The sequence below is a fragment of the Dipodomys ordii genome, unplaced genomic scaffold (assembly GCF_000151885.1).
Source record: "Dipodomys ordii isolate 6190 unplaced genomic scaffold, Dord_2.0 Scaffold37, whole genome shotgun sequence".
NCBI lineage: Eukaryota > Metazoa > Chordata > Mammalia > Rodentia > Heteromyidae > Dipodomys > Dipodomys ordii.
The window spans coordinates 1,293,723-1,320,838 of record NW_012267253.1 but is presented as its reverse complement, the minus strand read 5'-3'; the positions used below and the strand labels follow the sequence as shown (position 1 = coordinate 1,320,838).

At 34.5% G+C, this 27,116-nt stretch overlaps 1 protein-coding gene across 3 annotated transcripts in view; it reads left to right on the top strand.

The window, feature by feature from the left end:
* Nucleotides 1-27,116, top strand: part of Map4k3 (mitogen-activated protein kinase kinase kinase kinase 3) — a 101,234-nt gene that overhangs the window by 43,838 nt on the left and 30,280 nt on the right. For 2 of the 3 annotated variants that reach the window (XM_013017987.1, XM_013017986.1), the window contains exons 12-21: nucleotides 3,270-3,348; nucleotides 4,884-4,942; nucleotides 6,325-6,387; nucleotides 14,536-14,594; nucleotides 19,550-19,588; nucleotides 19,815-19,868; nucleotides 22,255-22,297; nucleotides 23,756-23,915; nucleotides 25,017-25,129; nucleotides 26,468-26,509. In XM_013017987.1, coding sequence (XP_012873441.1) covers nucleotides 3,270-3,348; nucleotides 4,884-4,942; nucleotides 6,325-6,387; nucleotides 14,536-14,594; nucleotides 19,550-19,588; nucleotides 19,815-19,868; nucleotides 22,255-22,297; nucleotides 23,756-23,915; nucleotides 25,017-25,129; nucleotides 26,468-26,509 — 711 coding nt within the window. The remainder of the gene's footprint in view (nucleotides 1-3,269; nucleotides 3,349-4,883; nucleotides 4,943-6,324; nucleotides 6,388-14,535; nucleotides 14,595-19,549; nucleotides 19,589-19,814; nucleotides 19,869-22,254; nucleotides 22,298-23,755; nucleotides 23,916-25,016; nucleotides 25,130-26,467; nucleotides 26,510-27,116) is intronic. The other variant, XM_013017988.1, reaches the window with a different exon arrangement.

Here is a 27,116-nt window from a genome sequence, read left to right as displayed (position 1 = left end):
ATTGTCACACATAAATATATAGAGTTGGAAAAAATAGACTAATAGCTATAGTACATAGATACTACAGTCAGTGAGAATTAACATGTTTCATTTCTTTGTTTTAAAAATGTTATTAGTCGGTTATGGTGACTTACACCTGTAATCTTAGCTACTTGAGATACCAAAATCAAGAGAATCAGCTGCAGAAAAAGATTTCTTCTCAACCACTAAAAAAGTAGGCACAGTATAGTTTCAGGAAGCATGGAATAGGTTGATCTCTGTCTAGGTCTGCTTGGGCATAAATGTGAGACCCTATTAGAAAAACAAAAAAAATTTAAATCCACTAGTTGGTTGAGAATGGGGGATTTTGCAAAACTGAACTGTGATTCTTCATATTTCCACCTTGCAAGTAGCTGGCCACCACACTAACCGTAATTAGGACATTTAAATGAAATTGTTAAAAATATTTTGAGGGTTTTTTTTTTACTATCAGCAGTTAGCTTTTTTAAAAGTTCAACATATATAAAGGATATTTTTACATTTTTTCATATTTTTCTAAATTCCTGCAATTTTAAGGGATTTTTTTATTGATTTTGGTAAAAGTATATGTGCCTGGTTATATGTGCTTGAAAAAAGTGAGATCCAAAGAATAAATTTGATAGAAGTAAGTACATGTTTAGATTTCCTTTGTCTGAGATTATTACCCAGAATTAAAGTTGGTAGACTTTTTTTTCTTAAAATGCCAAACAAAAATATGGTTGACATTTTAGACCACATAGTCTCTGTGACAGTTATAAACTATCTTGTAGAGTAGAAGTAACCATAGGTGGTTCATGATGGTTTTTGAGTATTAGTACAATAAAACTTGGTTTATGAAAACAATCGCAGTGGAAATTGGCCATAGGTCATAGTTTGTCAGTTCTTGACAGAGGAAAAACCAATTGCTTTTTATCCGTTCTATCAGGACTTCTTAACTTGAGCACTGTTGACATTTGAGCTAGACAATCCTTTGTTGTAGGTAACCACCCTGTATCTCTGACCTGTTCCAATTAGATGATGGTAGCCTTCTTTAATCTCTTGTGACAACCAAAAATGTCCCTAGCTATTTCTTCATGGCTCTTCAGCTAAAATTCCTCTGGGGAAAACCCACGGTCTTAACTAGTGTTTATTATATTATCTGTATCTTTACTTCATTTGGTTCAATGTTTGTATTCTCATCTAGTTCTCATTGTAACTGCATATGTTAATGGCCTGCGGGGAGGAGGGAGTAAGTGTGTTTTTATTAGCATATATTAACTCTACAAAAGATTTTTATTGTCATATTTCCATACATACATACAATGTGCTTTGATCACATTCACACCCTATTACTCTTTCTTATCCCCCCTAATGAAAGGATGTTACTGATATTTGTGTTATTTGATGATACAGCAGTCACAAAACTCTTGAAATAAAATCACTTGAAAAAACATGAAATAGTTTATAAGGACAGGTTTTATGTTTTTTCAAGAAGCATTCTCAAGACATTTTTTGAAAATCATGGGAACTATGCATCACTGAATAGGTTTCTTTAAATATAATTTATTAGAATGATTCTTATCACTTTTCTAAGTGCTATTTATTGGTGTACTTATAAACTCATCATAGCAGGTTTCTGTGACTATATAACACTTACTAAGAATAATGAGAATGCTCATGTTTAGAAATTAAAGCTTCAATTTTTGAGAATATCTATGTGGACTTTGTCAAATTAAATAATAGTAATCTGTGTCCTTCTACAGGTCTGTCTTTTCAAGTTCAGATGAGCAATCTCAGAAATGATTCTGTTTATATGAAATAACATTTTAGAAAAGTTAAATGAAATCTTTCATCATTGGAAAACACACTTTTTATCATTATTGTAGATTGTTTTTAATGTACTACTGCCTATTTTAATTTCAAGTGGGCATTCGTTCATTATCCTGATCATATTTAACAGAATCTTGTCAAGTCCTTTTTCCCAGACATGAAACAAATCATTTTAAACATGGATTTTTTTGAAAAGGTGTGGGGACAAAACCCACTTCCTGTTATAACCATCTTAAACAGTACATGTAAAAAGAAAATCCCTTCTGTTCTAATAGGGAAATAATGCAGCTATAGTCTTTTTTTTTCTTTTCACTTGGAGTGTTTGTTACACTTTCAGAAGCTTTCCTTAAGCTGCACTTGTTAGTTCATTCATTTTTCTGAAATTGGTACTCTTGACATCTAACACATGACCTACCCAGAATATAAGTTTTCTAGCCTCCTTTGCTATCACTTTTGGCTAGTTAGATTCTGTAGTAATTGCAAGGTATGAAACTCCTGTACAGATTAAAGGAAAAGGATTCAATACTGGCTTATTTTCTGCTTATGGAAATTAAAGAGCATCTAAACCTCAGAGAAACTGATGGGATGAGAAGCAACATTTTAATGAAAAAAAAAGACTTCTGAAAAGTAAAATCTGTAAGTTCCTACAAATATAAGTTACAAGGCTTTTCAACATCTCACTTATATCAGCATTCAACTTATGAGGAAACTTGAAGCAAACCATTATTTCTTCATAGTTGAAATTACTATTGTGGTTACCTTTTTAAAATGTTTGGAAGCCAGCTACTTAGGAGACTGAATTCAGGAAGATTACAGAACAAGGCTAGCCTAGACAAAAAGTTTTCAAGACCTTATCTCAACTTATAGAAAGCTGGACACAACAGCTACACGGGAAGGGTAAATAGAGGAACATAGGCCAAGCAAAATGCTAAAACTTTGCCAGGCACCAATGTAATTCTAACTAGTTGGGAAGTTGAGATCCTGAGGGTCATGGTTTAAGGCAGTCAGGCAGAAAAGTTCTTAAGACCCCTTTTCCACTGATAGCTGTATACATTGGCATGTGTCCATTATCCTAGCTGCTAGGAGACTGAAATCAAACTTAGAGCCTGCACAGTGAGATTCCATCTTACCAAATGAAACGGAGTGTAGTGGCACATGCCTGTGATCCAGCTACAACAGGAAACCCAAAAAAAGTGGATTGCAGCTCAAATGCATACCCAGACAGGATTGAAACTATATCTCAAAAGTAACCAATGCAAAAGAGGATTGGGAGTGCTAAGAGTGCCTGCATTCAAACCTCAGTACTCTCACCATCCTCCCCCCAAAAAGTAATAAGTTGCAATATTTTGTTCTGATTGTTACAAAATGAAGTGTTTTTCATGTTTGAGTGATTTTGTAATAAAGCTATGACTTTAAACATATAATTAGTGTTTTTCTTCCAGCCCCTTGTTGCTGTACCACATAGAATTCACTCTACAAGTAGAAATGTGAGAGAAGAAAAAACACGCTCAGAGATTAACTGTAAGTATATATTATACATAGTTCATAATTTATGATGGAAAATAAGATGTCACTTAGTTATAATTATTTTCTTCCAGATAATTTTTCTTAGTAAACATTTTAAATGTAAAGATAAATAAACCCAGAATTTTATTTTGTTTATTCCTTTAAAAATTTTGATAGCAAATGTGTGAATTGATAGCACTGTTTAGGATGAAAAGCAAAATCTCTAAAATCTCTATGAATATGTATTTAAGTCATCTAGGGAGCTCATTAAAATTTAGTAGCTTGTGAGTCAGTAGACAGTAGATCTTAAATAATGTCTAAGGAGATGGTAAGAAAAAAATTGGACAATGGACATTTACAGATAGGAATTTTTGAGATTCTTCAAAGCATAAACAGTGTTACAGACTGTAATAACCAACTGTTCAAACAGTTGTTGGAAGCTGGATAATAGTGCTTCAAGACTGTAATTCTAGCTACTCAGGAGGCTGAGATCTGAGGATCACAATTCAAAACTAGCCCAGACAAGAAAGTCTATGAGACTCTAATCCCCAATTAACTGTCCAAAAAAAGCTGAAAGTAGAGCTGTTACTCAAGCGCTATACCATGCCAGCCTTGAGCAAAAAACTCAGGGACAATGCTGGAAGATTCTGTGGCAGAAATGTAATGGTAGGAAATTTGGGGGACACAGATACAAGGATAAGGTCTGATTAATGAATCTTCATAAGGACTTTGGTTCCTTTTCTGGGACTGTATTTCATCCACAGAGTATAGGCAGAGAAATTGAATATGTGCTATACTGTGGCTAGCGCTCTACCACTTGAGCCACAGCAACACTTCTAGCTTTTTCTGCTTATATGGTGCTGAGGAATCAAATCCAGGGCCTCAGGCATGCAAGGCAAGTGCTCTACCACTGAGCCACCTTCCCAGCCCAAAGCCAAAGAATTTTTAAAAGAATCTATTAGTTGGAAAGATAGCACTGAAGTCTTTTTTTTTTGTTTTTTGTTTTTGGCCAGTTGTGGGGCTTGAAGTCTGTCCCTGCGCTCTTCAGCTCAAGGCTTAAGCTCTACCACTTGAGCCACAGCGCCACTTCCAGCACTGAAGTCTTAAATTCTAGCCTTGAGCTGAAGAGCTGAGGGACAGCGCCCAGGCCCAGAGTTCAGGCCCCATGACCAGACCCCCACCCAAAAAAAAAATTCTTTGGCTTAAAACTAGAATACAGTAGATGATAAAATTAAATGTTCTTTGTCTTGGAGTAACTTTTGTTTGTATGTGTATATTGGGGGAATGTACTGGGTTTGGTGCTGGCTGACAAACACTCTACCACTTGACCTACACCTACAGCCCTGCTTTTTGCTGGTTCTTCTGGAGATGGGAGTCCAGCAAATTTTTTGCCAAGGCTGACCTGGAACCATTATTTAGACTTCAGCTCCTGAGTTGCTAGGATTACCGGCATGAGCCACTAGTGCCTGGCTAGCATTGGAGCGACTTAAAATTATTACATCATTAAAGATATAGAACAGATCCTATATTAACTTCTCTTCTTTTTTTAGTTGGTCAAGTGAAATTTGACCCACCTTTAAGGAAGGAGACAGAACCACATCATGAACTTGTAAGTAGCATAGTCTTCAACTGGTCATGATGAAAATAAATGTTTTAATTTGTCTTTGTGACATACTGGTGCAGACTAAAAAACTAGTTATTATTTGGGGAAACAAAATGGTAAGTAATTTCAAAATCCTGAATAAATAAATCTGTGTTGCTGATACTGAACATTTTCAAAATTGTTTTTGAAAAAACTTTTAGTTTTGCCATCCTCCAATTAAATGTTTTTAATTCTGGCCCTGTAATAATTTTTTTCACTTTTGTTTTTCAGTCTTTGAGGAGCTTTATCTGTATTTATTAAGATAAATGCTGTGATTTCTAAATATCACAATATACTCAGGAAAATAAGCCATGTATAATAAATAGGCTTCCCATTTAAGTGGATGAGGCTTGCCAACTGTACTAATATTCTTCTCATGGTTCTTTGGATTTTTTTTTTAATTCTCCTTTCTACATATGGGGTGATTTTTTTTACACAACCTTGCTTTGTAAATATTTGAGATGTTAGCACTCCATGGAAAAGTAAAAAATGAGATTTTTTTTTAAAAAATCAAACAAAATTAACCCTAATGAAATTACTTTGCCGAGTTAAAATTACATGTTAACACTTTTCCCTTTCCTATTTAATAAATAAAAATAAATTAAAGGCCGGGAGCTAGTGGCTCAAGCCTGTAGTCCTCACTACTCAGGAGGCTGAGATCTGAGGATTAGGGTTCCAAGCTAGCCCAAGCAGAAAAGTCCCCATGAGACTCTTATCTCCAGTTAGCCACTCAAAAACTAGAAGTGGTGCTGTGGCTCAAGTGGTAGAACGCTAGCCTTGAGCACAGAGAGGCTCAGCACTCAGGCACTGAGTTCAAGCCTACAACCAACAGAAAAAAATAATTAATTAAAGGTTACTAAAGATATAAGTGGGAACTTTTCCTCTCAATGTAATGCTTGTTTTAACTCAGTTGTTGACTGAAAGGTATGCAGAGTCCTCAGCCTTTATCTTAAGAGTAATTCAGTACATCAGCTTGAAGAAACATTGAGGAAAAGTCTTAAACTTCTCTTATTTTACCAATAAAGCCTGACATTGTTTAAGAGATAGCGAAGATTAAGAAGTTCACAAATGTTAATTATATTTTGTTAAGGCAGTCTGAATTTATTTTCTATTTCTCTTTTTAAGTTGGCATTGCATGTATTTAAATTCTGTACTAATTTAGTAATTGCATATAAAGTAGTTACAATGTTGCTTGTTTAGAAGCTGCTTAATATAAATTGATTTTGCATTAGCCTTAATAAAATTATGTTACCAGGATTTAACATCATTTGTGAGTTTCCCTTTGTGAATTTTTGGCTTTTAGTCTAAGTGTAAATAACCTGGGTTTCTTGGGTTTCTCTGCTAAACAGCCCGACAGTGATGGTTTTTTCGACAGTTCAGAAGAAATATACTACACTGCAAGATCTAATCTGGTATTTCTCAACTTCTGATTTTCTTTGTCAGCATTGTCTTAGTTTTGATTTTTTTTCTAAGATCAAATATTTCATTCAGTTTTATATACTATAGCTTGTCATTTAGCAAGCTTCTGTATATTAAGAAGTCTAGCAGTTTTTCCCATAACAGATAAATCTACCCAAATGTAAAGCTGTAGTAATAAATAAGAATGTATTTATATTTATGAAAAATATTTATACTTAAATTTTCATTCAAATATGAAGGTTTTTTATAGTTTAAATTTATTTTTATGAGCATACATTACTTGTACAAGGTTTTGATTTTTTTCATTTTTTTAAAATTATCTATTGAGGTGTAAGAAAAAGTTGGACATTTTCCTGCAAAATGTCTAGTTTTAATGTTGCTGTTTTAATCGGCTAGTAACTAACCATAGATGCACACACACATACAACCCCCCATATAAATATATATATACATTCATATATAAACTGCAGATATTACATTGCATATATTATTTCTGTATTAAATTATACATATACAGTTTTTAAAATAATTTGTTTCTAGCTAACAATGAAATTATTCTCTGATGAAATTTTAGTTTTGTGACATATCCAGTATTTAGAAAAAAATGAATTACACACCATCTCTAAAGTTAAAAATATTAAGACTGATGATTACATAAGAAAACTGGGAAATTCTAGTAGATATTAAGTATATAATATTTTTTAACAGTTGTTGTTAAATATTGTTATCTACGTGGCTGGCCATAGCCCCAAGTTGCCCCAGTGTTTATGCCCAGATTATACTTTCTGTTCATTAAATGCAATTTTCTTTTTATTTTTTACCTTTGCATCTTAATTACATATCTCTTTGAATTTTGGCTAGTACATAAGCTCTTGAATCGTTGCCTTTTTACATTTATAGAATATACAAGATGTTTGACATACGTTTTTTGGTGAAGAGTTGCTATCTTTTTGGATAAAAAATACACATGCAAATTCTAGTTATGAAACAAAATATAAGGTACCCTGCCAAAATGGTGGTCATTTGGCACCTGCTGATAAGAGGAAGCTGATATGTGATCTGTACTACAGAGTTAACCATAGGAGAGGCACTTTTGGACTAATACGGCTTACCTGGCTTCTGTGAGAGAGTAAGACTGGTAGGGGTTTTGTGCAGTAACCATTGTGGGTTCTTCAGGATAGAACAGGTGGATGCTAAGCACTTTAAATGTACAGTCATGTGCTGAATAATGACATTTCATTCCACTCCAGAGAGTATGTATATTATATATGTTGGGCCCATGTGGTTATCACCTATGGACATCATAGTCTTACACGGTGATGAATGCTAGAAATTGTCTCAAGACTGATTTCTGATGTGTGTCTCAGTCCTTAAGTGGCACATGACTTTGTTATTTTTGTATTTTGTATTTTTGAGGAGATATAAGATACAAAGAATTTGAAATTTGTCATTCCTTAGATAAGAATAACAGAATTGAGACTTCTTAGTATTTTGCCTCAGGATCAAACCTAAACCCTTGTACTGTACTGTCTCTGCCAACCAACATCATGGGAGGGTGGGGTTATTTGTTACGTTTTGCTTTGTAATACTGGATATGTTTATTCATATGCTCTCTCCCTCCCTCTCTCTCTCTCTCTCTGTCTCTCTCTCTCTCTCTCTTAACCTTTCCCCTTTCTTCCCTCTCACTCCATATATGTCCCATAGTATAATCTCCCCCTACCTTTTACCTTTGCATCTATTCTCCCCTCCCCACCAATAAAACACACATAGAAATTCTGGGCCATTACACCAAATATGTTACTAGAAAGTTTAAGGTAATTAACCTCAGTCCTTGCATCTAGCTGGAGAACAACTCAGCCAAAATACATATATAAGTAAAGACAACAGAAAAGTTAACTAGAAGAGAAATATAACATCATGAGAAATGATTGGGTGTAGCATAGATAATGATACAGAGAAGACAGTACCTCAGTCTGTCACCACAAGAGGTTGGCCTTGGATGAAAATGTGAGATTTCTGATTGGTAGGTCTTCTTTCTGTTTCTTATAAGGTCTTAGTGCCAAAGACTTAGTTCCTTAGTCTTTATTTCCTCATTCTTTTTTTTTTTTGGTCCGGTCATGGGGCCTGAACTCTGGGCCTGGGCGCTATCCCTCAGCTCTTCAGCTCAAGGCTAGCACTCTACCATTTGAGCCACAGCGCCACTTCCGGCTTTTGTCTTTTTGCTTATGTGGTGCTAAGGAATCGAACCCAGGGCCTCATGCATGCAAGGCAAGTGCTCTACCACTGAGCCACCTTCCCAGCCCCCTATTTCCTCATTCTTTTGTCCTTACTTTCTCCTGTTTTGTAGCCCCGTCTGGCAGGTTTTGTCCATCAGCTTATTTTACTGTCTGCTAGTTCTGCCATGCCACAATTCCCAGATGGGGAATTGTGAGCCAGATTCCCAGCCCTTCTGTTCTCATTTAATAACTCCCCATTTTTTCCCCAATATCACACTGCCTCTCAGCAGCCACTATTCTGGTTTTTATTAATTGTATTCTGGAATCATACACTGTTTGAAACTGTTTGTAACTAGCTAGCTTACTTCACTTAGCATAGTGTCATAATACGTTTAAGGTTCCTTCATGTTGTAACATATGTCAGAATTTTCTTCTTTCTTTCTCTGGTGCTGGACTTGAACTCAGGTCGTGAGTGCTGTCCCTTACCTTTTTCACTCAAGGCTAGATCTACCACTTGAGCCACAGCTCTTTTGGAGATGAGTCTCACAAACTTTCCTGCCCAGGCTGGCTTTGAACAGTAATTCTCAGCTATCAGCCTCCAATAGTGCCTAGCCTACAATTTCCTTTTGGATATTTGAAAATATTCCATTTTATATAAAAATCCCATTTTGTTTGTCCAGTCATTCATCGATGGACACGTAGGATGCTTCTGCTTTTTGGCTACTGTGAATAATGTGACCATGAACATGCTTGTATATAACTACAAGTAGAATCATTGGGCCATATGATTATTCTGCATTTAATTTTCTTTGAGAAACTTCCCTACTGTTTTCACCAACAGTGTACAAGGGTTCCAACTTGTTCCACATCCTTAACACTTCATATTTTTTGTTTGATTTGATGTTGATAATTGTTCTAGTAGGGAAAGTGTTCGTAATTATTTTAACTCTTAATAATGCTTGTCGCTAGCCACCCAAAACCTGATAAGCCCAAAATGATTGGCTTTCAGTAGGCAGTTGACAAAAATGAATCTTTTAGGACCCAAAGGAACATTTACTCCTTTAAAAACCTTGCTGTTTAAGGAATACATAAAATACTATGTTAGTTGCCTTGGATTGATTGACATTGGAATACTAAGTCATTGATCTGAAGAATATGCCTACCTGTTGATACTATTTTTAAGCTTCCAGCACAAAAATCATGATCCCTCAGTTTGAGGCCTCTCTCAGCCTGCTTTTGTCAGAATTCTGTATGATTAGTAAATGTAAATGTTCTAATACCACTTGCTTTTTGGAATTTTTTGGTAAAACTACGTAACTCTGTAAAACTTTTGGGTTCACTCCCTCTTTATTTCTGTAAATTGTCTATCATGTTGAAACTTTCTCACTAATGAATGATCTTATTCATGTCATAATTGTTTCTTTACTTTGCCAACTATAAAAGTTTCTCTTTTTCTTGGGTTAGCTATATTGCTCAATTATTGTTTCTTTTCTGTTTTTGTAGCCAGCTTTATCTACTCTACTGACTTCTGTTTTTTTTTAAATCAGGTATAAGATTTGTAATCTCCCAAGGGTATTAAAAAGAACTCCAATAAGACTTTCTTGATAATATATACTTTCCCTTTCTAGTGTTTCAAACTACCTCCTTTGTTCTTTTTCCGTTCTTTTGCACATTTTGTGTTTCTTTGAATTTTCATTCTAGGTGTAGAAACAGTCTCCTGTTCATTCAAAGGAACCACTGAGATTAGGACTTTCTTTCTCCAAAAGTTATTTTAAGTGTGCTAGGATAACCATCTTGAACTTTAAGCCTTCAGGTTAAAGCTCTTAATATGTCACTTCATTCTTTCAGTCCCATGTTGCTACTTATTTGACATTTGTCATTAGTCACTCATTAATAAATTGATGCCTAATTAATACTTCAGATGTTTTTATGCTTGCATGCTCTAGTATTTTTTAATTTGGCTTATCAAATTACAGAGTATAATTGAGTATACTATCATCTTGGGTTATTTTTGTGGACTTGGTAAGCATAATTTTGGTATCATTTTTCTAATACAGAATTTCTTCCAAATCCATTTTGAAAAACATTTTAGATTAGTCTTAGACTGACCTAAAATGATAGCTGCTAACTTTCTCTAGTTTTGCTTTTCTTACTTTTATGGTCTGATTTGCTGACTGAATTCCTGTTATAAGAGAAAAGTAAATAATGGTTGTGTTAGAGAGATTAGATGCATATTAGAAAACTTCAGTGTACTACTACACTTGATAATTATGATTAGCATGATAGGTTTTTTTCCCCATGATTGCTGTAGCACAACTTGATTTAGGGAGTAGAAATTGTTAATAAACAATGTGCCTCTTGCTGGGTGCTAGTGGTTCACACCTGTAATCGTAGCTACTCTGGAGGCTAGGGAGATTCAAAGCCAGCCTGGGCAAGAAAGTTTGTGAGACTCTTAACTCCAGTTAACGACCAAAAGGCTGGAAGTGAAATTGTGTGTGTGGGGGGGGTGTTTGTTTTTGTTTTGTTTTGTTTTGTTTTTGTTTTGTCGGTCCTGGGCTCCTGAATTCTGGGCCTGGGCGCTGCCCCTCAGCTCTTTTTAGCTCAAGACTAGCACCCTACCACTTGAGCCAAAGCGCCACTTCCGTCTTTTTCTGCTTATGTGGTGCTGAGGAATCAAACCCAGGGCCTTATGCATTCAAGGCAAGCACGCTACCACTGAACCACTTTCCCAGCCCGGAACTGTATTTTCAAGTAATAAAGCGCTAGTCTTGAGACAAATGCTTAGGGTCAGGGTCCAGGCCCTTAGTTCAAGCCCTAGAACTGGCATCAAAAAAAAAAATGAGGGCACCTCTTTTAATTTTAACTTTGTATATGCGTATTTAATCATCAAAATCAAATGTATCTACAACTTCTACTTTGATCTGAATGTTATTCTATGTAAACTATAGAATATAGACTATATAATATAATATAAACTATATGATATTATATAAATGTATTTGTTATATATACATAATATATAATTTATATATTTATATAAATATATAATTTATAATCATAAATGCTTGTATATTTATAATTATATGCATATAATTTACATACAAATTATATATTATGCACATAATATAATTTATATACAATATATTCTACATCATCTATAAAATATATTCTAGAATAATATAGAATATAAATGCCCAATTTTCTGTTAAAATGTTACTGCTGATCTCAGTTGATTTCCTATTTTTAATAATTAATATTTGCCTGCTAATTGGCTTACATCAGATGATCAGGATATTCTTTTTTACATGGATAAATGATGTTACTTGGGCTTGAACTTAAGGCCTCTCACTGTCATTCAGCTTTTCTTCACAAACTGTTGCTCTACCACTTAAGCTACACCTCTGCTTCTAGCTTTTTGCTATTTCAAGCTAAGAATCTTATATTTGTCTGCTCAGGCAGGCTAGCTTCAAACTGCAGTTCTCAGATCTTAGCCTACTGAGTAACTAGGATTAGTGGCATAAGCCACCAGAGCCCAGCTAAACTGGAAAACATCTGATTTCATTCAGTACAAATTTGTGCTTTTAAAAGCTATCATTTAATTAAGATTTAAGAGATTATATTGATTATTAAAAGTGTTTTCTGGTCTGTTGGGGTCTCCGTTGCCTATACTTGTAGAAAAAGGCCTGAACTTAGAAGTATACTCACTGAGATTAGTGTTTTCATTAGAATTTCATGTTAATACCATTATGACAGTTGACTGATCTTTTTTGTTTATGATAACATCTTTTCTGTCACTGATAAGAACATTATGCATGACAGAAAACTAGTTGCTATTTTTAAAGTAAATTATAAACATGAACCTGCACCTATACAAGATTATAAGCTGTGCTAAATGGGGAATAGAATATTTTAAGGAGCAAAACAGCAAAAGTTCAAATTAATAATGAGAGTTAAACTATTTAAGTATTTCAACTGAATGCTATGGGATGTATGACAAAACAGCAGTATTGAAGAAGACAAAATTAGAGCCTGGTCTAAGCCTGGATTTTTTATTTTGTTTTCATCAGATTATTTTTTGGACAGGACTTGGAGCACTTATATTTTAAAGTGCTTTTCCCTAAATAGAATACATTGCTTAGAATCCTCATATTCCTCAGCTTGGTTTTTTTGGTTCCTTGGTGTTTTGATGTTTTGTTTTGTGTTCTTTTTTTTTTTTCCTGCCAGTCCTAGGACTTAAACTCAGCGTCTTGGCACTGTCACTGAGTTTCTTTGGCTCATGGGTAGCACTCTACCACTTGAGCCACAGCACCATGTCCAACCTTTTCTGAGGAATTTGTTGGAGATAAGAGTCTCACAGACTTTGATGTCCCAGCTGGACAAAGCACAATCCTCAGATCTCAGCCTTCTGAGTATAGCATTACAAAGCTTGGTATTTTTAATGATCTAATTATTTATAGGTATCTTAACATGGATGAAGTGCTATTTATAGGAAAATAAATGTCATTTGAACATTTTCAGGACATGATGTGTGCCAGGTCCATTAGATGATGGCTTTGAGAAAAGAAGATAGATTTGACCTTGTTCTCTTTCGTTAAGTAGCCTGGCTATGACAGGCTTGAAAGTAGTTTAAAACATAGTGTAACTAGAAGAGCTCTTTATGTTAAATGCTGTGGGGAAAAAAGGCACACAGCTATCTCTTAGCCTTAGAAGGATGTTCCAAGGTGACTTTTGTACATTTATCATACGCCTCACATTATATGATAAAAATAAAAGCAACTTTTTGCTGTGTTCTAATGAATATAAGATTTATTTTAAAACTTTTAAATAGTCTCACTTATAAATAAAAATATTGCTTGAAATAGAGTGGCTTCTTTTAAAAGGAGAGAAAAGGTAGCTTCATTCTTTCCATGGATGTTGCAGAGTACATTTCTTTTTCTCAAGAAGGTATTTGACTGGAACACATACATTGTTAATTCCTTTGAATTTTAATTCTTAACACTTTTAACATCCCATAGCATTCAGTTGAAATATTTAAATAGTTGAACTCCCTTATTATTCATTTGAACTTTTGCTGTTTTGCTCCTTAAAATATTCTATTCCCTTTAGCGCAACTTATAATCTTGTTATAGGTACAGGTTCATGTGTATAATTTACTTTAAAAATAGCAACTAGTTTTTTTCTTTAAAAAATTATCTGTATGAGCCAGGCACTGGTGGATCATGCCTGTAATCCTAGCTATTCAAGAGGCTGAGATCTGAGGATCTCGGTTCAAAGCCAGTCCGGGCAGGAAAGCCTATGAGACTCTTAGCTCCAATAAACCACCAGAAAACCGAAAGTGGTGCTGTGGCTGAAGTGATAGAGCTCTTGCCTTGAGCTGATGAGCTGAAGGACAGCACCCAGGCTAAGTTCAAGCCCCACGACCAACCAAAAAAAAAAAAAATTACCTGTCTGATGCTACAGTGAAAAATATGTGAATGTATATGTATACATAATTTTTTAGATGCTATGTTCAAAGTCAAACCAAAATTTTTATTCTTTCTTCTGTGATCATTTTCATTATCATGTTAGAGAATACTTTATTTCAGCCTTTTTCTTTATTAAAACTGATATATATGTATATCTATATATGATATAGATACACAAACACATTCACACACACACATATAGTACCATTAGCCACAGATGAAACTTGCCTGTCCTTTGGAAAGCTTCCTAGGAAAATACTCAAATAATTTAAAAAATTAGGACTATAAATACAGCTTTTATTATTAGAAGCCCTGCCATGCCTTTTTTAAAGAGCATATAGCAATACAGATTTATTTGGGACCTGGGATTTCTCTTTTAAAAGTAATGTATATTAATGTATGTATGTGCTATAAGATGTGCTTTAAAACTTTTTCTAAATATTTCATTTTGCACTATTAGGACCTACAACTAGAATATGGACAAGGACACCAAAGTAGTTACTTTTTAGGTGGAAACAAGTAAGTAAAGGTCTTTTAAATTTTAATTTCAATTCAACTTAAGTTGCCATTAGTATAGTATTTCTATATGTAAGATAATAAGTTCTTTTGGGCTGGTAAATTTATTTTGTAATATGCCATAACTTTTGCTGTTGATTATCTTCTTGCCATTTATAAGCATTTCTAATTGTCATAATGGAGAGAATCAACTTAAAATTTTTATATCACAACATTTTGCTGATCTTACTTGTTATAGAATAAAATCTATAGCCCAACTGAAGATAAATATGTATATTTCCATAGTTTTTTTTCCTTTCTAAAACTGACCTGTTTATTCTGTACCAAATTTTGTCAAATATGTTGGCCAAAAAAAATCGAATTGTTTATACTATTCAGAATTTTTCCTTTAACTCTATTAGTCTTTTAAAAAGTGAATAGTAGTTGAAATGTATTTACAGTCTTGAAACTTATCAACTCATGCAAGATATAAAGTAGTCAGTCAATACCTACTCTACACCAGGTATCACCTAGAGAAGTTATATCATGAAGTTGAGACATATTCTCCTATTTTTAAGTTACACAGTTGAAAATAATGATCAATGACAAAGAGCTTAGTTTTAAGGATAATAATGCAAAACTGTTACTTGCTTTTAAAACAATTTTAAACTATCTTTTTCCTATACAAAGAAAAGGCTTTGAATAACCTAAAGAAATTATTACTTTTGTATATAATCTGAATTTCAGATATGAGAAATTTCCTATTTATTAATATTAATCTTGATCATATTATTAAGCCTGTACCTTATTATTAGTCTGTACTTTACAATATAAAATAAATGTAAAATTTCCTTGGTATAAAGTGCAATTTTACATAAATAGTAACTATTGTTTTATTACTTGTCTAGGTAGACACCAAAAAATAGTTTATCTCATTGTAGGCTAGCAAATAAAAAACTTCATTGTGTCTTCTATATGAATTTCTTTTACTAATTCTAATGGAATTTTTATATTATTTTCTCTAAATACGAAGCCACTAGTTTTTTACCACCAGATTTTGGTGAGAGTGAATAATTTGAAAACCTTTTTGGGTAATTAAAAGTTATTTATAATTACATAACACAATACAAAATATAATGACCTACCAATATATATACTTTTTCTAGATCCCTCAATTCTCATTGCTGGTTTTTATTGTTAGATATAATAGTATGTAGTGATTTTGGCTAGGTAAAATATTAATAATTTGCCCAACCTTCATTTTTTGGTTAATTGGATCCCTGCTTAAGGAACTGTATTCTATATAACGAATCATTGGCAAGGTAGGTTGACCAAAAGTCTGCCCTTTGGCTGTGTTTTATGTATAGGTGTATACATACATGTGACATGAGCATGGATGTAGCACTTCTCTTACTGTATTGATATGTCTGCTTTATTCTTGTGACTAGACAAAGTGTTTTCAAAACTCACAGGATTTCCTGCTTTCTCCATAGGTGATCAGGCAGACAGATTTCCATTGATGGGTTTCTACCTATTCCAGATCACCCAGAAACTGTCAAACTTATCATTGTTGCAGAGAAACTTTTTTAAATAGAAGCCATGTATTTTTGCTGGACACCAATGGCTCATGCCTATAATCCTAGGTACACTTGAGGAGGCTGAGATCTGAGAATTGCTATTCAAAGCCAATCTGGGCAGGAAAGCCCATGAGACTCCTGTTTCCAATTAACTACCAAAAAGCTGGAAATGGAGCCGTGGCTCAAGTGATGGAGCACCAGTCTTAAGCAAAAAGCTCAGGGACAGTGCCCAGGACCTGAGTACAAGGTCCAAGACCAAGAAACACACACAAAGAGGCATGTGTTTTAACTATACTAGGTTGCCATCTTTTCCTTTGAATTCTTATATTACTGGGATCAACTCTTGGCCATTTATTTAAAAAGCAAAAAGATGCTGTTTTTAAAGAAAACTCATGTCTGATGTTCTTAATGTAGAGAAAAGTTGTAGGAAGTGGTACTGTGGCTCAAGTGATAGAGTACTTGCCTTGAGCCGAAAAGCTCAAGGACATTGCCCAGACCCAGAGTTCAAGTTCCAGGACTGAAAAAAAAAAAGTTTCAAAGATAGAGATAGATAGTTCTGACAGCCCAGAGTGAAAAGAGTGAAATATATAGTTTCTTGTAGAGTAATACTAAGTGCCATATGCAGTCAGAAGTGGCTCTTGGTGTGACCCACTTTACTGAGAAATTTACTTTCATTGTCTTTTGTACAATGGTGATTATAATAGTGGATGCCTCAAGGTAATAAGGATAAAATAGATTAATTGTGAAATATTTTACAATTAAGGCTTAGGAAATACTAGCTGCCCTTATTTATGGCTTTTACTCTGTAAATAATTACTGATTATATTGGAAGTGAATAATATAAAATTGCTCTTCTGTCTTAGAGAAATAGTTTCTTTTTTTTTTTTTTTGGGTCCGGTCGTGGGGCCCGAACTCTGGGCCTGGGCCCTGTCCCTCAGCTCTTCAGCTCAAGGCTAGTGCTCTACCACTTGAGCCACAGCGCCACTTCCGGCTTTTTTCTTTTTGTTTATGTGGTGCTGAGGAATCGAACTCAGGGCCTCAGGCATGCAAGGCAAGCGCTCTACCACTGAGCCACCTTCCCAGCCCATAGTTTCTTATTTTTAAATATAATCACAAAAATATATACAGCTTGTTTAAAGTCCATCAGACAATTTTGAAAGGTTTTAGAAGCTAATTTGATCCATTAGCTAACTTAAATGTACTGAATGTCTTAATAGTGGCTTTAGACTTCTCCTACTACATTAGTTAAATCTGTGTTCATGATTGTTCCATTGTTAACTTTTTTATCACAATTTTTTTTCAGATGTGATGATTTAGTTTTATTATTTTTGTTTTGTTTTCTACCTTGTTAAAATTTCCTAACAGAAGAATTCAGGTATCCTAGAGAACACAAGGTTCTTTCTTGCACAGCACTATCTTATGAACCACTTAGCAAATTTAGCCAGATTTTACTTTCTCTTATAAAGCTCAAAAAGTAAGTCAGACATTCTGCTTCTCATTAAGACTTTATGGATTGTGAAACTTCATTAACAAACTTTTTATACTATAGCAAAGTATTTACAGATAAATGAATAAAAACTGTATATGATTTATATGATTTCCTAGGCCATGGCTACCTTCCTTTCCATGTCCTCTTACATCTCAAATATGCTAATGCAGTACAACAAACTTTGTCCCACTAATGAAATATATTTTGAAATATAGCTGTTACTTCATGAACTAGTATAATAGAAAAATGGCAGTGTTTTATATTTTTTACAAATCTCCTTCACACTGATTATCTAGAAGACAACTAAATTTTCATGTTCTATTTCATTTATTCCTTTATTGTATCACATATCTTCTAGCTTCTGGGAAACTCCACTATGTATTCATGGGAAATAAGAGGAGAAAAGATACGTATTATGCAAACAATTTGACCTTGTTAGAACCCCAACCTCAGTAGGAGCACTAAGAGACCTCTAGAATCCCTAGACCACAAGTTGTTAATTTTAAAAAAAATGGTATTCGTCAATAATAGGTGTCAAGTGAGCAATTAATTCATTATATCTTCAGACACTTTGATATAAATCCTATTATAGTTCCTCTTTTACAAGTAAAGAAATTGAAACTTATTAGTTCAAGTCTTAGTCTTATCTAAAGCCTTGTGGCCTTCAAAGGTTGAGACAGTCTTTACTTGAAAAATTGTCTTTATTTGCCCGTGCTATAGCTGACCAGAAGCTCCTGCCTTTCTAGAGATGGCCCTGGGAGACCTTTGTGAAAACAGAGTGTGTTACCTTAATTTTTCTATCTAGAAAAGGGCACTTGCAATTATTTATGGTTTTTCTATAGTATCTACCATTCCAGATTTGTAACTTTTGTTGCTTTAAACAGATTATTATTAAGCAGGATCTAGTTAAAATACTGGATGGCTAAGAGCTGTTCTATTCATTGTTCATAGTTGATAAACATGCCTTTTAGTTTCTCAAGTTTTATGTTTAGGTATTTCAGAGAACATTTTTTCCTCATTATGTACTATAAGGCAAAAATGTTTAGAAATTAATTCTTTATAACTTTGAGGGGTGAGTAAATTTCTAGTGACTCTTTTATCCAAGTAATTTATCAATAACTGTATTTGTCTGTATCCTATGTGGCTATTGGATTTTTATGTTTGAAGATTGTAACATAGGAGGTATCTGCATGAGTGCAGTGAAAAATAAACAGAACTTCAGGAATGTCCTAAGTGTTCTCTTACATTCCTGAAAACTAAAGTTTTATAGACTGTTCCTAATGGTAAAATCCTCACACCTGGTCTGATACAGGCTTAGTCTCCCAAAAGTGTAAATGTGTTTGCCAGTGCACCACTGGAGAACAAATCCTCAGGTAAGTGAGTGTCCTCTGTGAAAGCAAAGTGCTACTGCATTCATGTATTCACATCACATGCATGCATGCTTCCGCAGGGATCCAACATGTTGAGTTCCATTCTGTAGGATTGCCTGAGAGCATGATTTTTTTTCCCAGAGTGTTGTCGCCTTATTTTAAGAAAAAGATAGTAGAATTTTAGGTGTTAGGTATAATATTCGAGGTACATTTGAATCCTAGAAAAGCCCTGGCTGTGACACTGCCATTATTGTTTTGTGGGTACTGTTGTGACATTTCATGGTCAGTTGTCTTTTGTTTGAATTGGTATTTTCCAGTTGAAAAAGTAGAATATATTTTGTTTATTTAGAATACATATATAAAGGCAAACTTAATAAATATAACTTGAATTTTATGGCACAGAGTTGATTATGGTTGTAATTTTTCAATTAATAATAAGAAAAAGTAATATAAACAATCATGACTAAGGTTAAAGTGACAAATATACATATTAATTTTTGTTGCTTATATTTGCTATTTTTTGTGTTTTCCTATTTTTTTAAGGAGTCTTTTGAAATCTGTTGAAGAAGAATTACATCAACGGTAATTTTAGTTTTTGTTAAGCTTAAAATTCTGTATGTCACAGGTTTAAAATCATTTGCCATTTCTCAACCATATATGATTGTTTCATTTGTTTTAATTCTCATTCTATTCCAGAAAGAGAAACACATAAAATTCTGTCCTGTAGTAATCTTCCTGCATCTCTAGAATTGCTCAGTTGTTTGGGTGAAGTCTATTTAATAACAGTGATGTTATCCTTTTTCTTTAGAGGACATGTGGCACATTTAGATGATGAAGAAGGGGAAGATGATGATTCTAAGCAGTAAGTTCTGTTTTCTGTTTTTGTCAAAAAGACTTGAACCCAATTCATAAGTCCCATAAACTTAATGATGATGATTTTAATATGCTAACCCATAGCCCAGCTTCTTATCTCTTTTCTATTTTAGTTGTATTAGTCAAATTGCACTCTGGTAACAAACAAAAGTTTATTTTTATCATTCCAGAGGTTGGGAAATTCTCATTGTAGGTTGCCAGCTGATTTGATTCCTGATAGTAGCAACCTAATAGCTGTGTTATGTGTGTACACAGCAGGAGGCCAAGGGCAATCTTTTCTCAAAAGCCCATCAGTCCTATGGAGGTTTGACCCCTCCCATTATTCTCTCATTTAGCATTACTTACTTCCTGAAAAGCCTTGGGCATTAGAACTTTAACATGCAAATATTGTTGGAGACATAATTCAGTTACTAATATAGACTATTGAACTTAGTCATTTTGAGTGTGCCAGGCAGGCATGCTGTATTACCTGAGCTTTCAGCCCTTTTTGCTTCTATAATTTTTTCAATAGGTCTTACTTTTTGCCTAGACTGACCTGGACTGTGTCCTCCTATTTATGCTTCCCACATAGCTAGGAAGACAAGTGCATGCCAGCACACCTAGTTTTTATTAGTTGAGTCTTAGGAACTTTTTTTTTCCAGGCTGGGTTCTAACTATGATCTTCCCAACCTCAGCTTCCTAAGTAGGATTATAAGTATGAACCATGACAGCTTGGATATTTTTGTTGTTTTTGAGGTAAAGTTTTGCTTTGCAGCTCAATCTGACTTCAAACTCAAGAGCCTCCTGCCTCAACCTTCCCCATACTGGAATTACAACAATGTACTACCACACTTGGCACTAACAAAAAATTTGTAATTGTAATTTAGTCAGTAATTGATAGCTGCCCTAATTATTATTATAACTAGAAAGAATCTTAATGCTTGATTAAATTTCATTTTACATGCTTCAGATAAACAATACTTTGAATATAAATGTATTTTTAAAGGTTTAAATATTTCTTATGTGTGTGTTATGTTAGTTTAGGTTTTAGCAGTTTGAGGAGATTTTTTTTTTTTTTTTGGTCGGTCATAGGCCTTGAACTCTGGGCCTGAGCACTGTCCCTCGGCTCTTCAGCTCAAGGCTAGCACTCTACCACTTGAACTACAGCGCCACTTCCGGTTTTCTGGTGGTTTATTGGAAATAAGAGTTTCACAGACTTTCCTGCCCAGGCTGGCTTTGAACTGTGAACCTCATATCTCAGTCTCCTGAGTAGCTAGGATTACAGGCGTGAGCCACCAGTGCGTGGCATTTTTTTGTTTTTGATTTCAAGGTAAACAGGAGCACCTGAGTAATGCTAGGTCTTAGGTCTTTCCTCCCACCTCATAATTTTATACTGACTCATGTCACTTAACCTATCCTAGATCTCAGTATCCTTATTTAAAAGATTTGTGCTTAATTATCTTTGGAAGATGGAAAGGAAGGGGAAGTGCCTAGTACTACAATTTGAACCCTGGACTTATACTTGCTGGGCAGGTATTCTACCACTTAAACCACACCTCCAGTCCTTAATCATCTTTTAGTTCTTTTTATTTCTAAAACTGATTCATTGGGCACAAGTGGCTCACACTTAAAATCCTAGCTACTTAGAAGCCTAAGATTTAGTCCTGGGTTAAAAAGTTTGTGAGACCCCTCTCCCTCCCTTCTCCCCTCGCCCCCACACACATACATACTTAGGTGTAAGAAGCTAAGCATGTTGGCTCACATCTGCATCCCAACTATGCTGGGAAGCAAAAAGGAGGAGAATCATATTGCAAGTGCTCACATCAGGAAAAAGTGAAGTCCTGTCTCATAAAGGAAAAATGTGGCTCAGAAGTAGTAGGCTTGCCAGACAAACTCGTGGTCCTGCGTTTAAACCCTAGTACCATTTTAAAAAATCATGAGTTGCAGTGGATCTTAGCTTAATTCAAATATTGCCTATATTTCAAAGAACAAAATTCCCTAGCTCCACAAGAAAACAAAAGTCTCAGAAATCATTTCTGATAAGCTTTGTCATATAACTTCATTTCTAACAGTAGCAAAAATGTGTGATTTATTTTTGTTGTAATTATTTTCTCCCAAATCAACTGCTGCTTCTTACTTAGCTTTTAATTGAAATAAATTGGAATTATAGCCATCTTTTCTAGTTCTAATTATATTTTAGTACTTGAAACCAAGAAGGCATTAGACATTGCCTTCCAATGCAATCCAGTTGTTTCTGAATAATTTAATGTAATTTGTACATTTCAGAATTTTGGGAAAAGAACTTATAACTTAGAACATGGTACTTATTTTTGCAGGCTTTTCTTCTATACCATTGCAAAAAGTCTAATCTTTTTGTGATCCTTTTGTGTTTTTAGTTCAACCATGAAATCAAAAGTCCCACCACCTTTACCACCAAAGGTAGACAAATTTCTTTTATTTGAATTCTATGTGAATTATTTTTCTTCCTTGTTAACAGTCTATTACGTATTACTCTAGTTTATTTTTATTGACAATCTACAAATTACAAAACTGATAACTTTAATATAAGAACATTTTGATTATTTTCTTTTTAAAAATACTCATCTTGGCATTACCATTCATTCTGTGTAATAAATTCTAGAAATGTATCCTCTAAGAACAATGACATTACTGGGTTAATGTTACTTCACTTGGATTACAAACTCAAATTCTCTCTCTCTCTCTCTTTCTCTCTCTCTCTCTCTTTTGTAAGTAGTAGGGCTTGAACTCTGTTCTGGGCACTGTACTGTCCCTGAGCTCTTCAGCTCAAGGCTAGCGCTCTACCACTTGAGCCACAGTGCCTCTTCGGTTTTCTGGTGGTTAATTGGAGATAAGAGTCTTGCAGACTTTCTTGTCCTGGCTGGCTTTGAACCCCAATCCTCAGATCTCAGCCTCCTGAGTAGCTAGGATTACAGGTGTGAGCCACCAGCACCCAGCCATCAAATTCTCTTAAGCATTTTTTTTCTTTTTTTTGGGGGGGGGGTCCGGTTGTGGGGCCGGAACTCTGGGCCTGGGCGCTGTCCCTCAGCTCTTAAGCTCAAGGCTAGCGGTCTACCACTTGAGCCACAGCACCACTTCCAGCTTTTTTCTTTTTGCTTATGTGGAATCGAACCCAGGGCCTCATGCATGCAAGGCAAGCCCTCTACCACTGAGCCACCTTCCCAGCCCAGGAATTTTTTTTTCTTAGCCAGACACAGGTGACTCATGCCTCTGATTCTAGCTACAAAAGAGGTTCATATCTAAGGATTGAGATTCAAAGCTACCTTGGAAAGATCATGAGACTCTTACCTCTAATTAACCACCAAAAAAGCTGAAAGTAGAATTGTGGCTCAAGTTATTTGTGGCAGAACTCCAGTTCTGAACAAAAAAGCTAAGGGATAGTGTGCAGGCCCTCAGTTCAAGCTTCAATATTAGCACCACAAAAAAAATTATTTTTTACAATCTACCATTAACTGGTAGTATGGATAAACGATAGTAACTTAGTAATTTATCATCATAGATATCTAATTTTCAGAAGATAATTATAAATACTTTAGGGTTTTATGCATGTATGTGACTATGCCTGGGTGCTATCCCTTATCTTGGATGTATTATTTGGGAAAACTTGTGAGAAACCAGTAAAGAAATTAGAAGTTCTGTTAGAATTATAAATTCCCTTTACCACCCCATTTTGTTTGGTATGTTTTTCTTTTCTTCTTTTTTTTTGGTAGGATAGGGGAACATTTTTAGGATATTTTTTAAATATGTTAAGATAGCCTGAGTGTGATAATTGAGTCAACTTGAAACTGTGATTCTAATACTTATTTCCTAAAAATAATTTCATGTTTAATCATTGGTTGCCTTTCTGTATTACTCCAGCCTAAGTCCATCTTCATACCACAGGAAATTCATTCTACTGAGGATGAAAATCAAGGAACAATCAAGAGATGTCCCTCAGCTGGGAGCCCAGCTAAACCCTCCCAAGTCCCACCTAGGCCACCACCTCCCAGATTACCCCCACAGAAGCCTGTTGCTTTAGGTAATGATGGAGGGTAGTCAGATATGTTGCCCAGTGTTCACACTATATGGAAAAAGTGATAGAAATCTTTCTAGAGATGCTTTGAAATTACTTTGAGGAAGGAGAGAACAGGAACAGTGACTACAGAGGTGTTCTCTGATTTTTGTCTCATGGTTCAAATGCTTTTTTTTAATTGGTCATAGTGATTGAAATCAACTCAAGACATCCTGTTCCTGAACTTTTTCACTAAAGGGTAGCACTCTACCACTTTGAGCCACAGTGCCATTTCTGGCTTTCTGGTGGTTAATTGGAGACTTTTCTGCCCAGGATGGCTTTGAACCTTGATCCTCAATCTTAGCCTCCTAGTAATTAGGATTCTAGGCTTGAGCCACCAGCACCCAGCTAAAAATGCTTTTAATGACAAGATTCCCCACAACCCAATCTTGCTTTTTGTTATTTTATATTAGTCTTCCCTCTTGTGAAGACTGGTTTGTACCAATTCCTATTTAGCTATAGTAGTGTAAAAGCAATAGAAATTAAGCTATGAACAAATGAGAAGCATTTATGTTCTAGGCTATTTCTGTTTAAGAAAAGAAAGAGGATACTTTAACTCTTTATTTCACTTTACCAGTTTTAGCAGAAGGATTATCATTATAAGTATTGCACTCAAATTAGTACTAGAAGGTGCTGTTTGAAACACTGTAAAGTTTCCTCTGTCTTTTCCAAAAGAAAAATTAGAAAAAGAACAGCTAACATTTCTTGGTAGGTATTATTTGTAATATAAATTGTCCCTTTCCTGAAAGTAGTTATGAATTCAGTGTTTAATTTTTATATTTAATGAAAACAATTATATACTTAGAATAACCTGTATTTACAATTTCCTAATATGCTAGAAATAAAGGTTTAAATAGCAAAACGTATATATGTGTACATATATATGTGTGCGAACATATATATATATATGTAATGTGTGTGTGTGTGTGTGTGATTTTTTCAGGACTAAAGATTCTAATTGTTCTCTCAAAGAACATACTGTCAGAATTATTTTTTTCTTTTCTACTTGATAATTGTATTAACAAGAATGAGTAATTTCTCAATATATTTTAATGCATCTTATTGAAGGAAATGGAATGAACTCCTTCCAGTTAAATGGTGAGCGAGATGGATCATTATATCAGCAACAGAATGAACATAGAGGCACAAACTCTTCAAGAAAAGAGAAGAAAGATGTACCAGTAGGTATTGATATTTATAAACTCCTGTTTGCTTTTTTTGTGGCGTTTTTGTTTTGTTTTGTTTTGTGGGGGGATTTTTTTGTCCATCATGGGACTTGAACTCAGCGTGCTCTCCCTGAGCTCTTTTTGCTCAAGGCTAGTGCTCTACCATTTTGAGCCACAGCACCATTTCCAGTTTTTTTGAGTGATTAATTGGAGATAAGAGTCTCATGGGGACTTTACTGCCCAGGCTGGATTCGAACCATGATCCTCAGATCCCAGCCTCCTGACTAGCTAGAATTACAGGCGTGAGCCACTGACACTCCTTGCCCAGCCGTGTCCCCCCCCACCCCCGCTTTTTTTTAACTATTTTATTTTATTTTACCAGTCTTGAGGCTTGAACACTGCACCTATGTATTGTCCCTGAGCTTCTTTTGCCACACCGCCTCTTCTGGCATTTTGGTGGTTATTTAGAAAAGCCTCAGGGACTTTCTTGGGCTGGCTTCAAACCTTAATTCTCAGATCTCAGCCTCCTAAGTAGCTAGGATTACAGGCATGAGCCAATGGCACCCATCTCTTGAAACTATAGCTGTTAATTACTGTATCAATAGTTTACTGTATTAGTTACAATTACTTAAATCTTTAAAAGATGTATTTGCTATGATAGACTTGATTAATAGTTTTTTCTTGTTTAAACTATTTAGATCAATTTAACAATATTCTTTTTATTGTTCACAAAATAACTTACTATTGTTCCTACTAATGGAAAAGTAGTTCTTAAAAGCCTTCTTACTGGCTGGGATATATCTAGTTGTAGTATTCCTGCCTTGCATTCAAGAGGCTCTGGGTTGGATCCCTAACACCACAAAACAAAAAAAAAAGCTCAAGGTGTCAAGGTATATAAATGCATGCATATATATATAGAGAGAGAGAGAGAGATGCATGAATATATACACATATATGTATGTATATGTAGGTATATGTCTGTAAATGTACATATGTGTACATATATATATATATATATATATATATATAATTGGATGGGTAGTGTGGCTCCTGTGTTAGAGCTCTTGAAAAGCTCCAAGTCTGTAATATCACACACACATACAAAATTATGTAATTACCTAAAGAAAGTATGCACAGCAAACTGGTTTAGGAAAGGACATTTTTCAGGTACTAGAAAGTAGGAAGTAGACTTTGGAAGTGTTATAGACTTTAGAAGTATTATAGGAAATAGAAGAATTATCTACATTTTTCTTGTAAGAATAGTATATTCATGTGGTTTATTTAAATAAATACTTGAAATACAGTACATTCATGACCAAAAAAATCACAATCATGTATTTGTTTATTTTTTAGAAGCCTATTAGTAATGGTCTTCCCCCAACACCTAAAGTGCATGTAAGTATTAAATAGCAAATATTTTCAAACTAAGTGTAGTGACAAGTAATTGCTTTGATGTGTATATTTGGTTAGATTTTTTACCTCATTTAAATAATCTGCATTATTATTGAAAAAATCTGTAAGAATGCTAATTTTAATTTTGGTTAATCTATCATATATCTATTCAAAAATAAATTACACACTTTAAAGCTCCTTAATTTCAAAGTTTTGTTAATATTTTATTTGGCTACTATTTTGTAAGAAATGTGGAAAAGCCACAAAAATACTCTAGGAAATACAAAATATAGATAACATTTTCTAACATGTTTTCAGTTATTAAAGACCTACAATTTTGAACTCAAGGAACATCAATGGAATATCAGGCCTCATTTAGACAATTTATAAAACTGAGACCCAAAGATTTTGGCCACTAAGATGACAAAATTCCACTCAACTCTAGCCAGAACTTAGATGTCCTCTATAGTACAATCTGGTATGGTGTTAGTTGTTTGTTTCTAAATTAGATCATGATGTCTTTTTTCTTACTTTCACTTTTTTACTTATATTTAAGAGCTACACATGTATTTTGAGATATATGTGCAGTTTTACATATGCATTACCACAT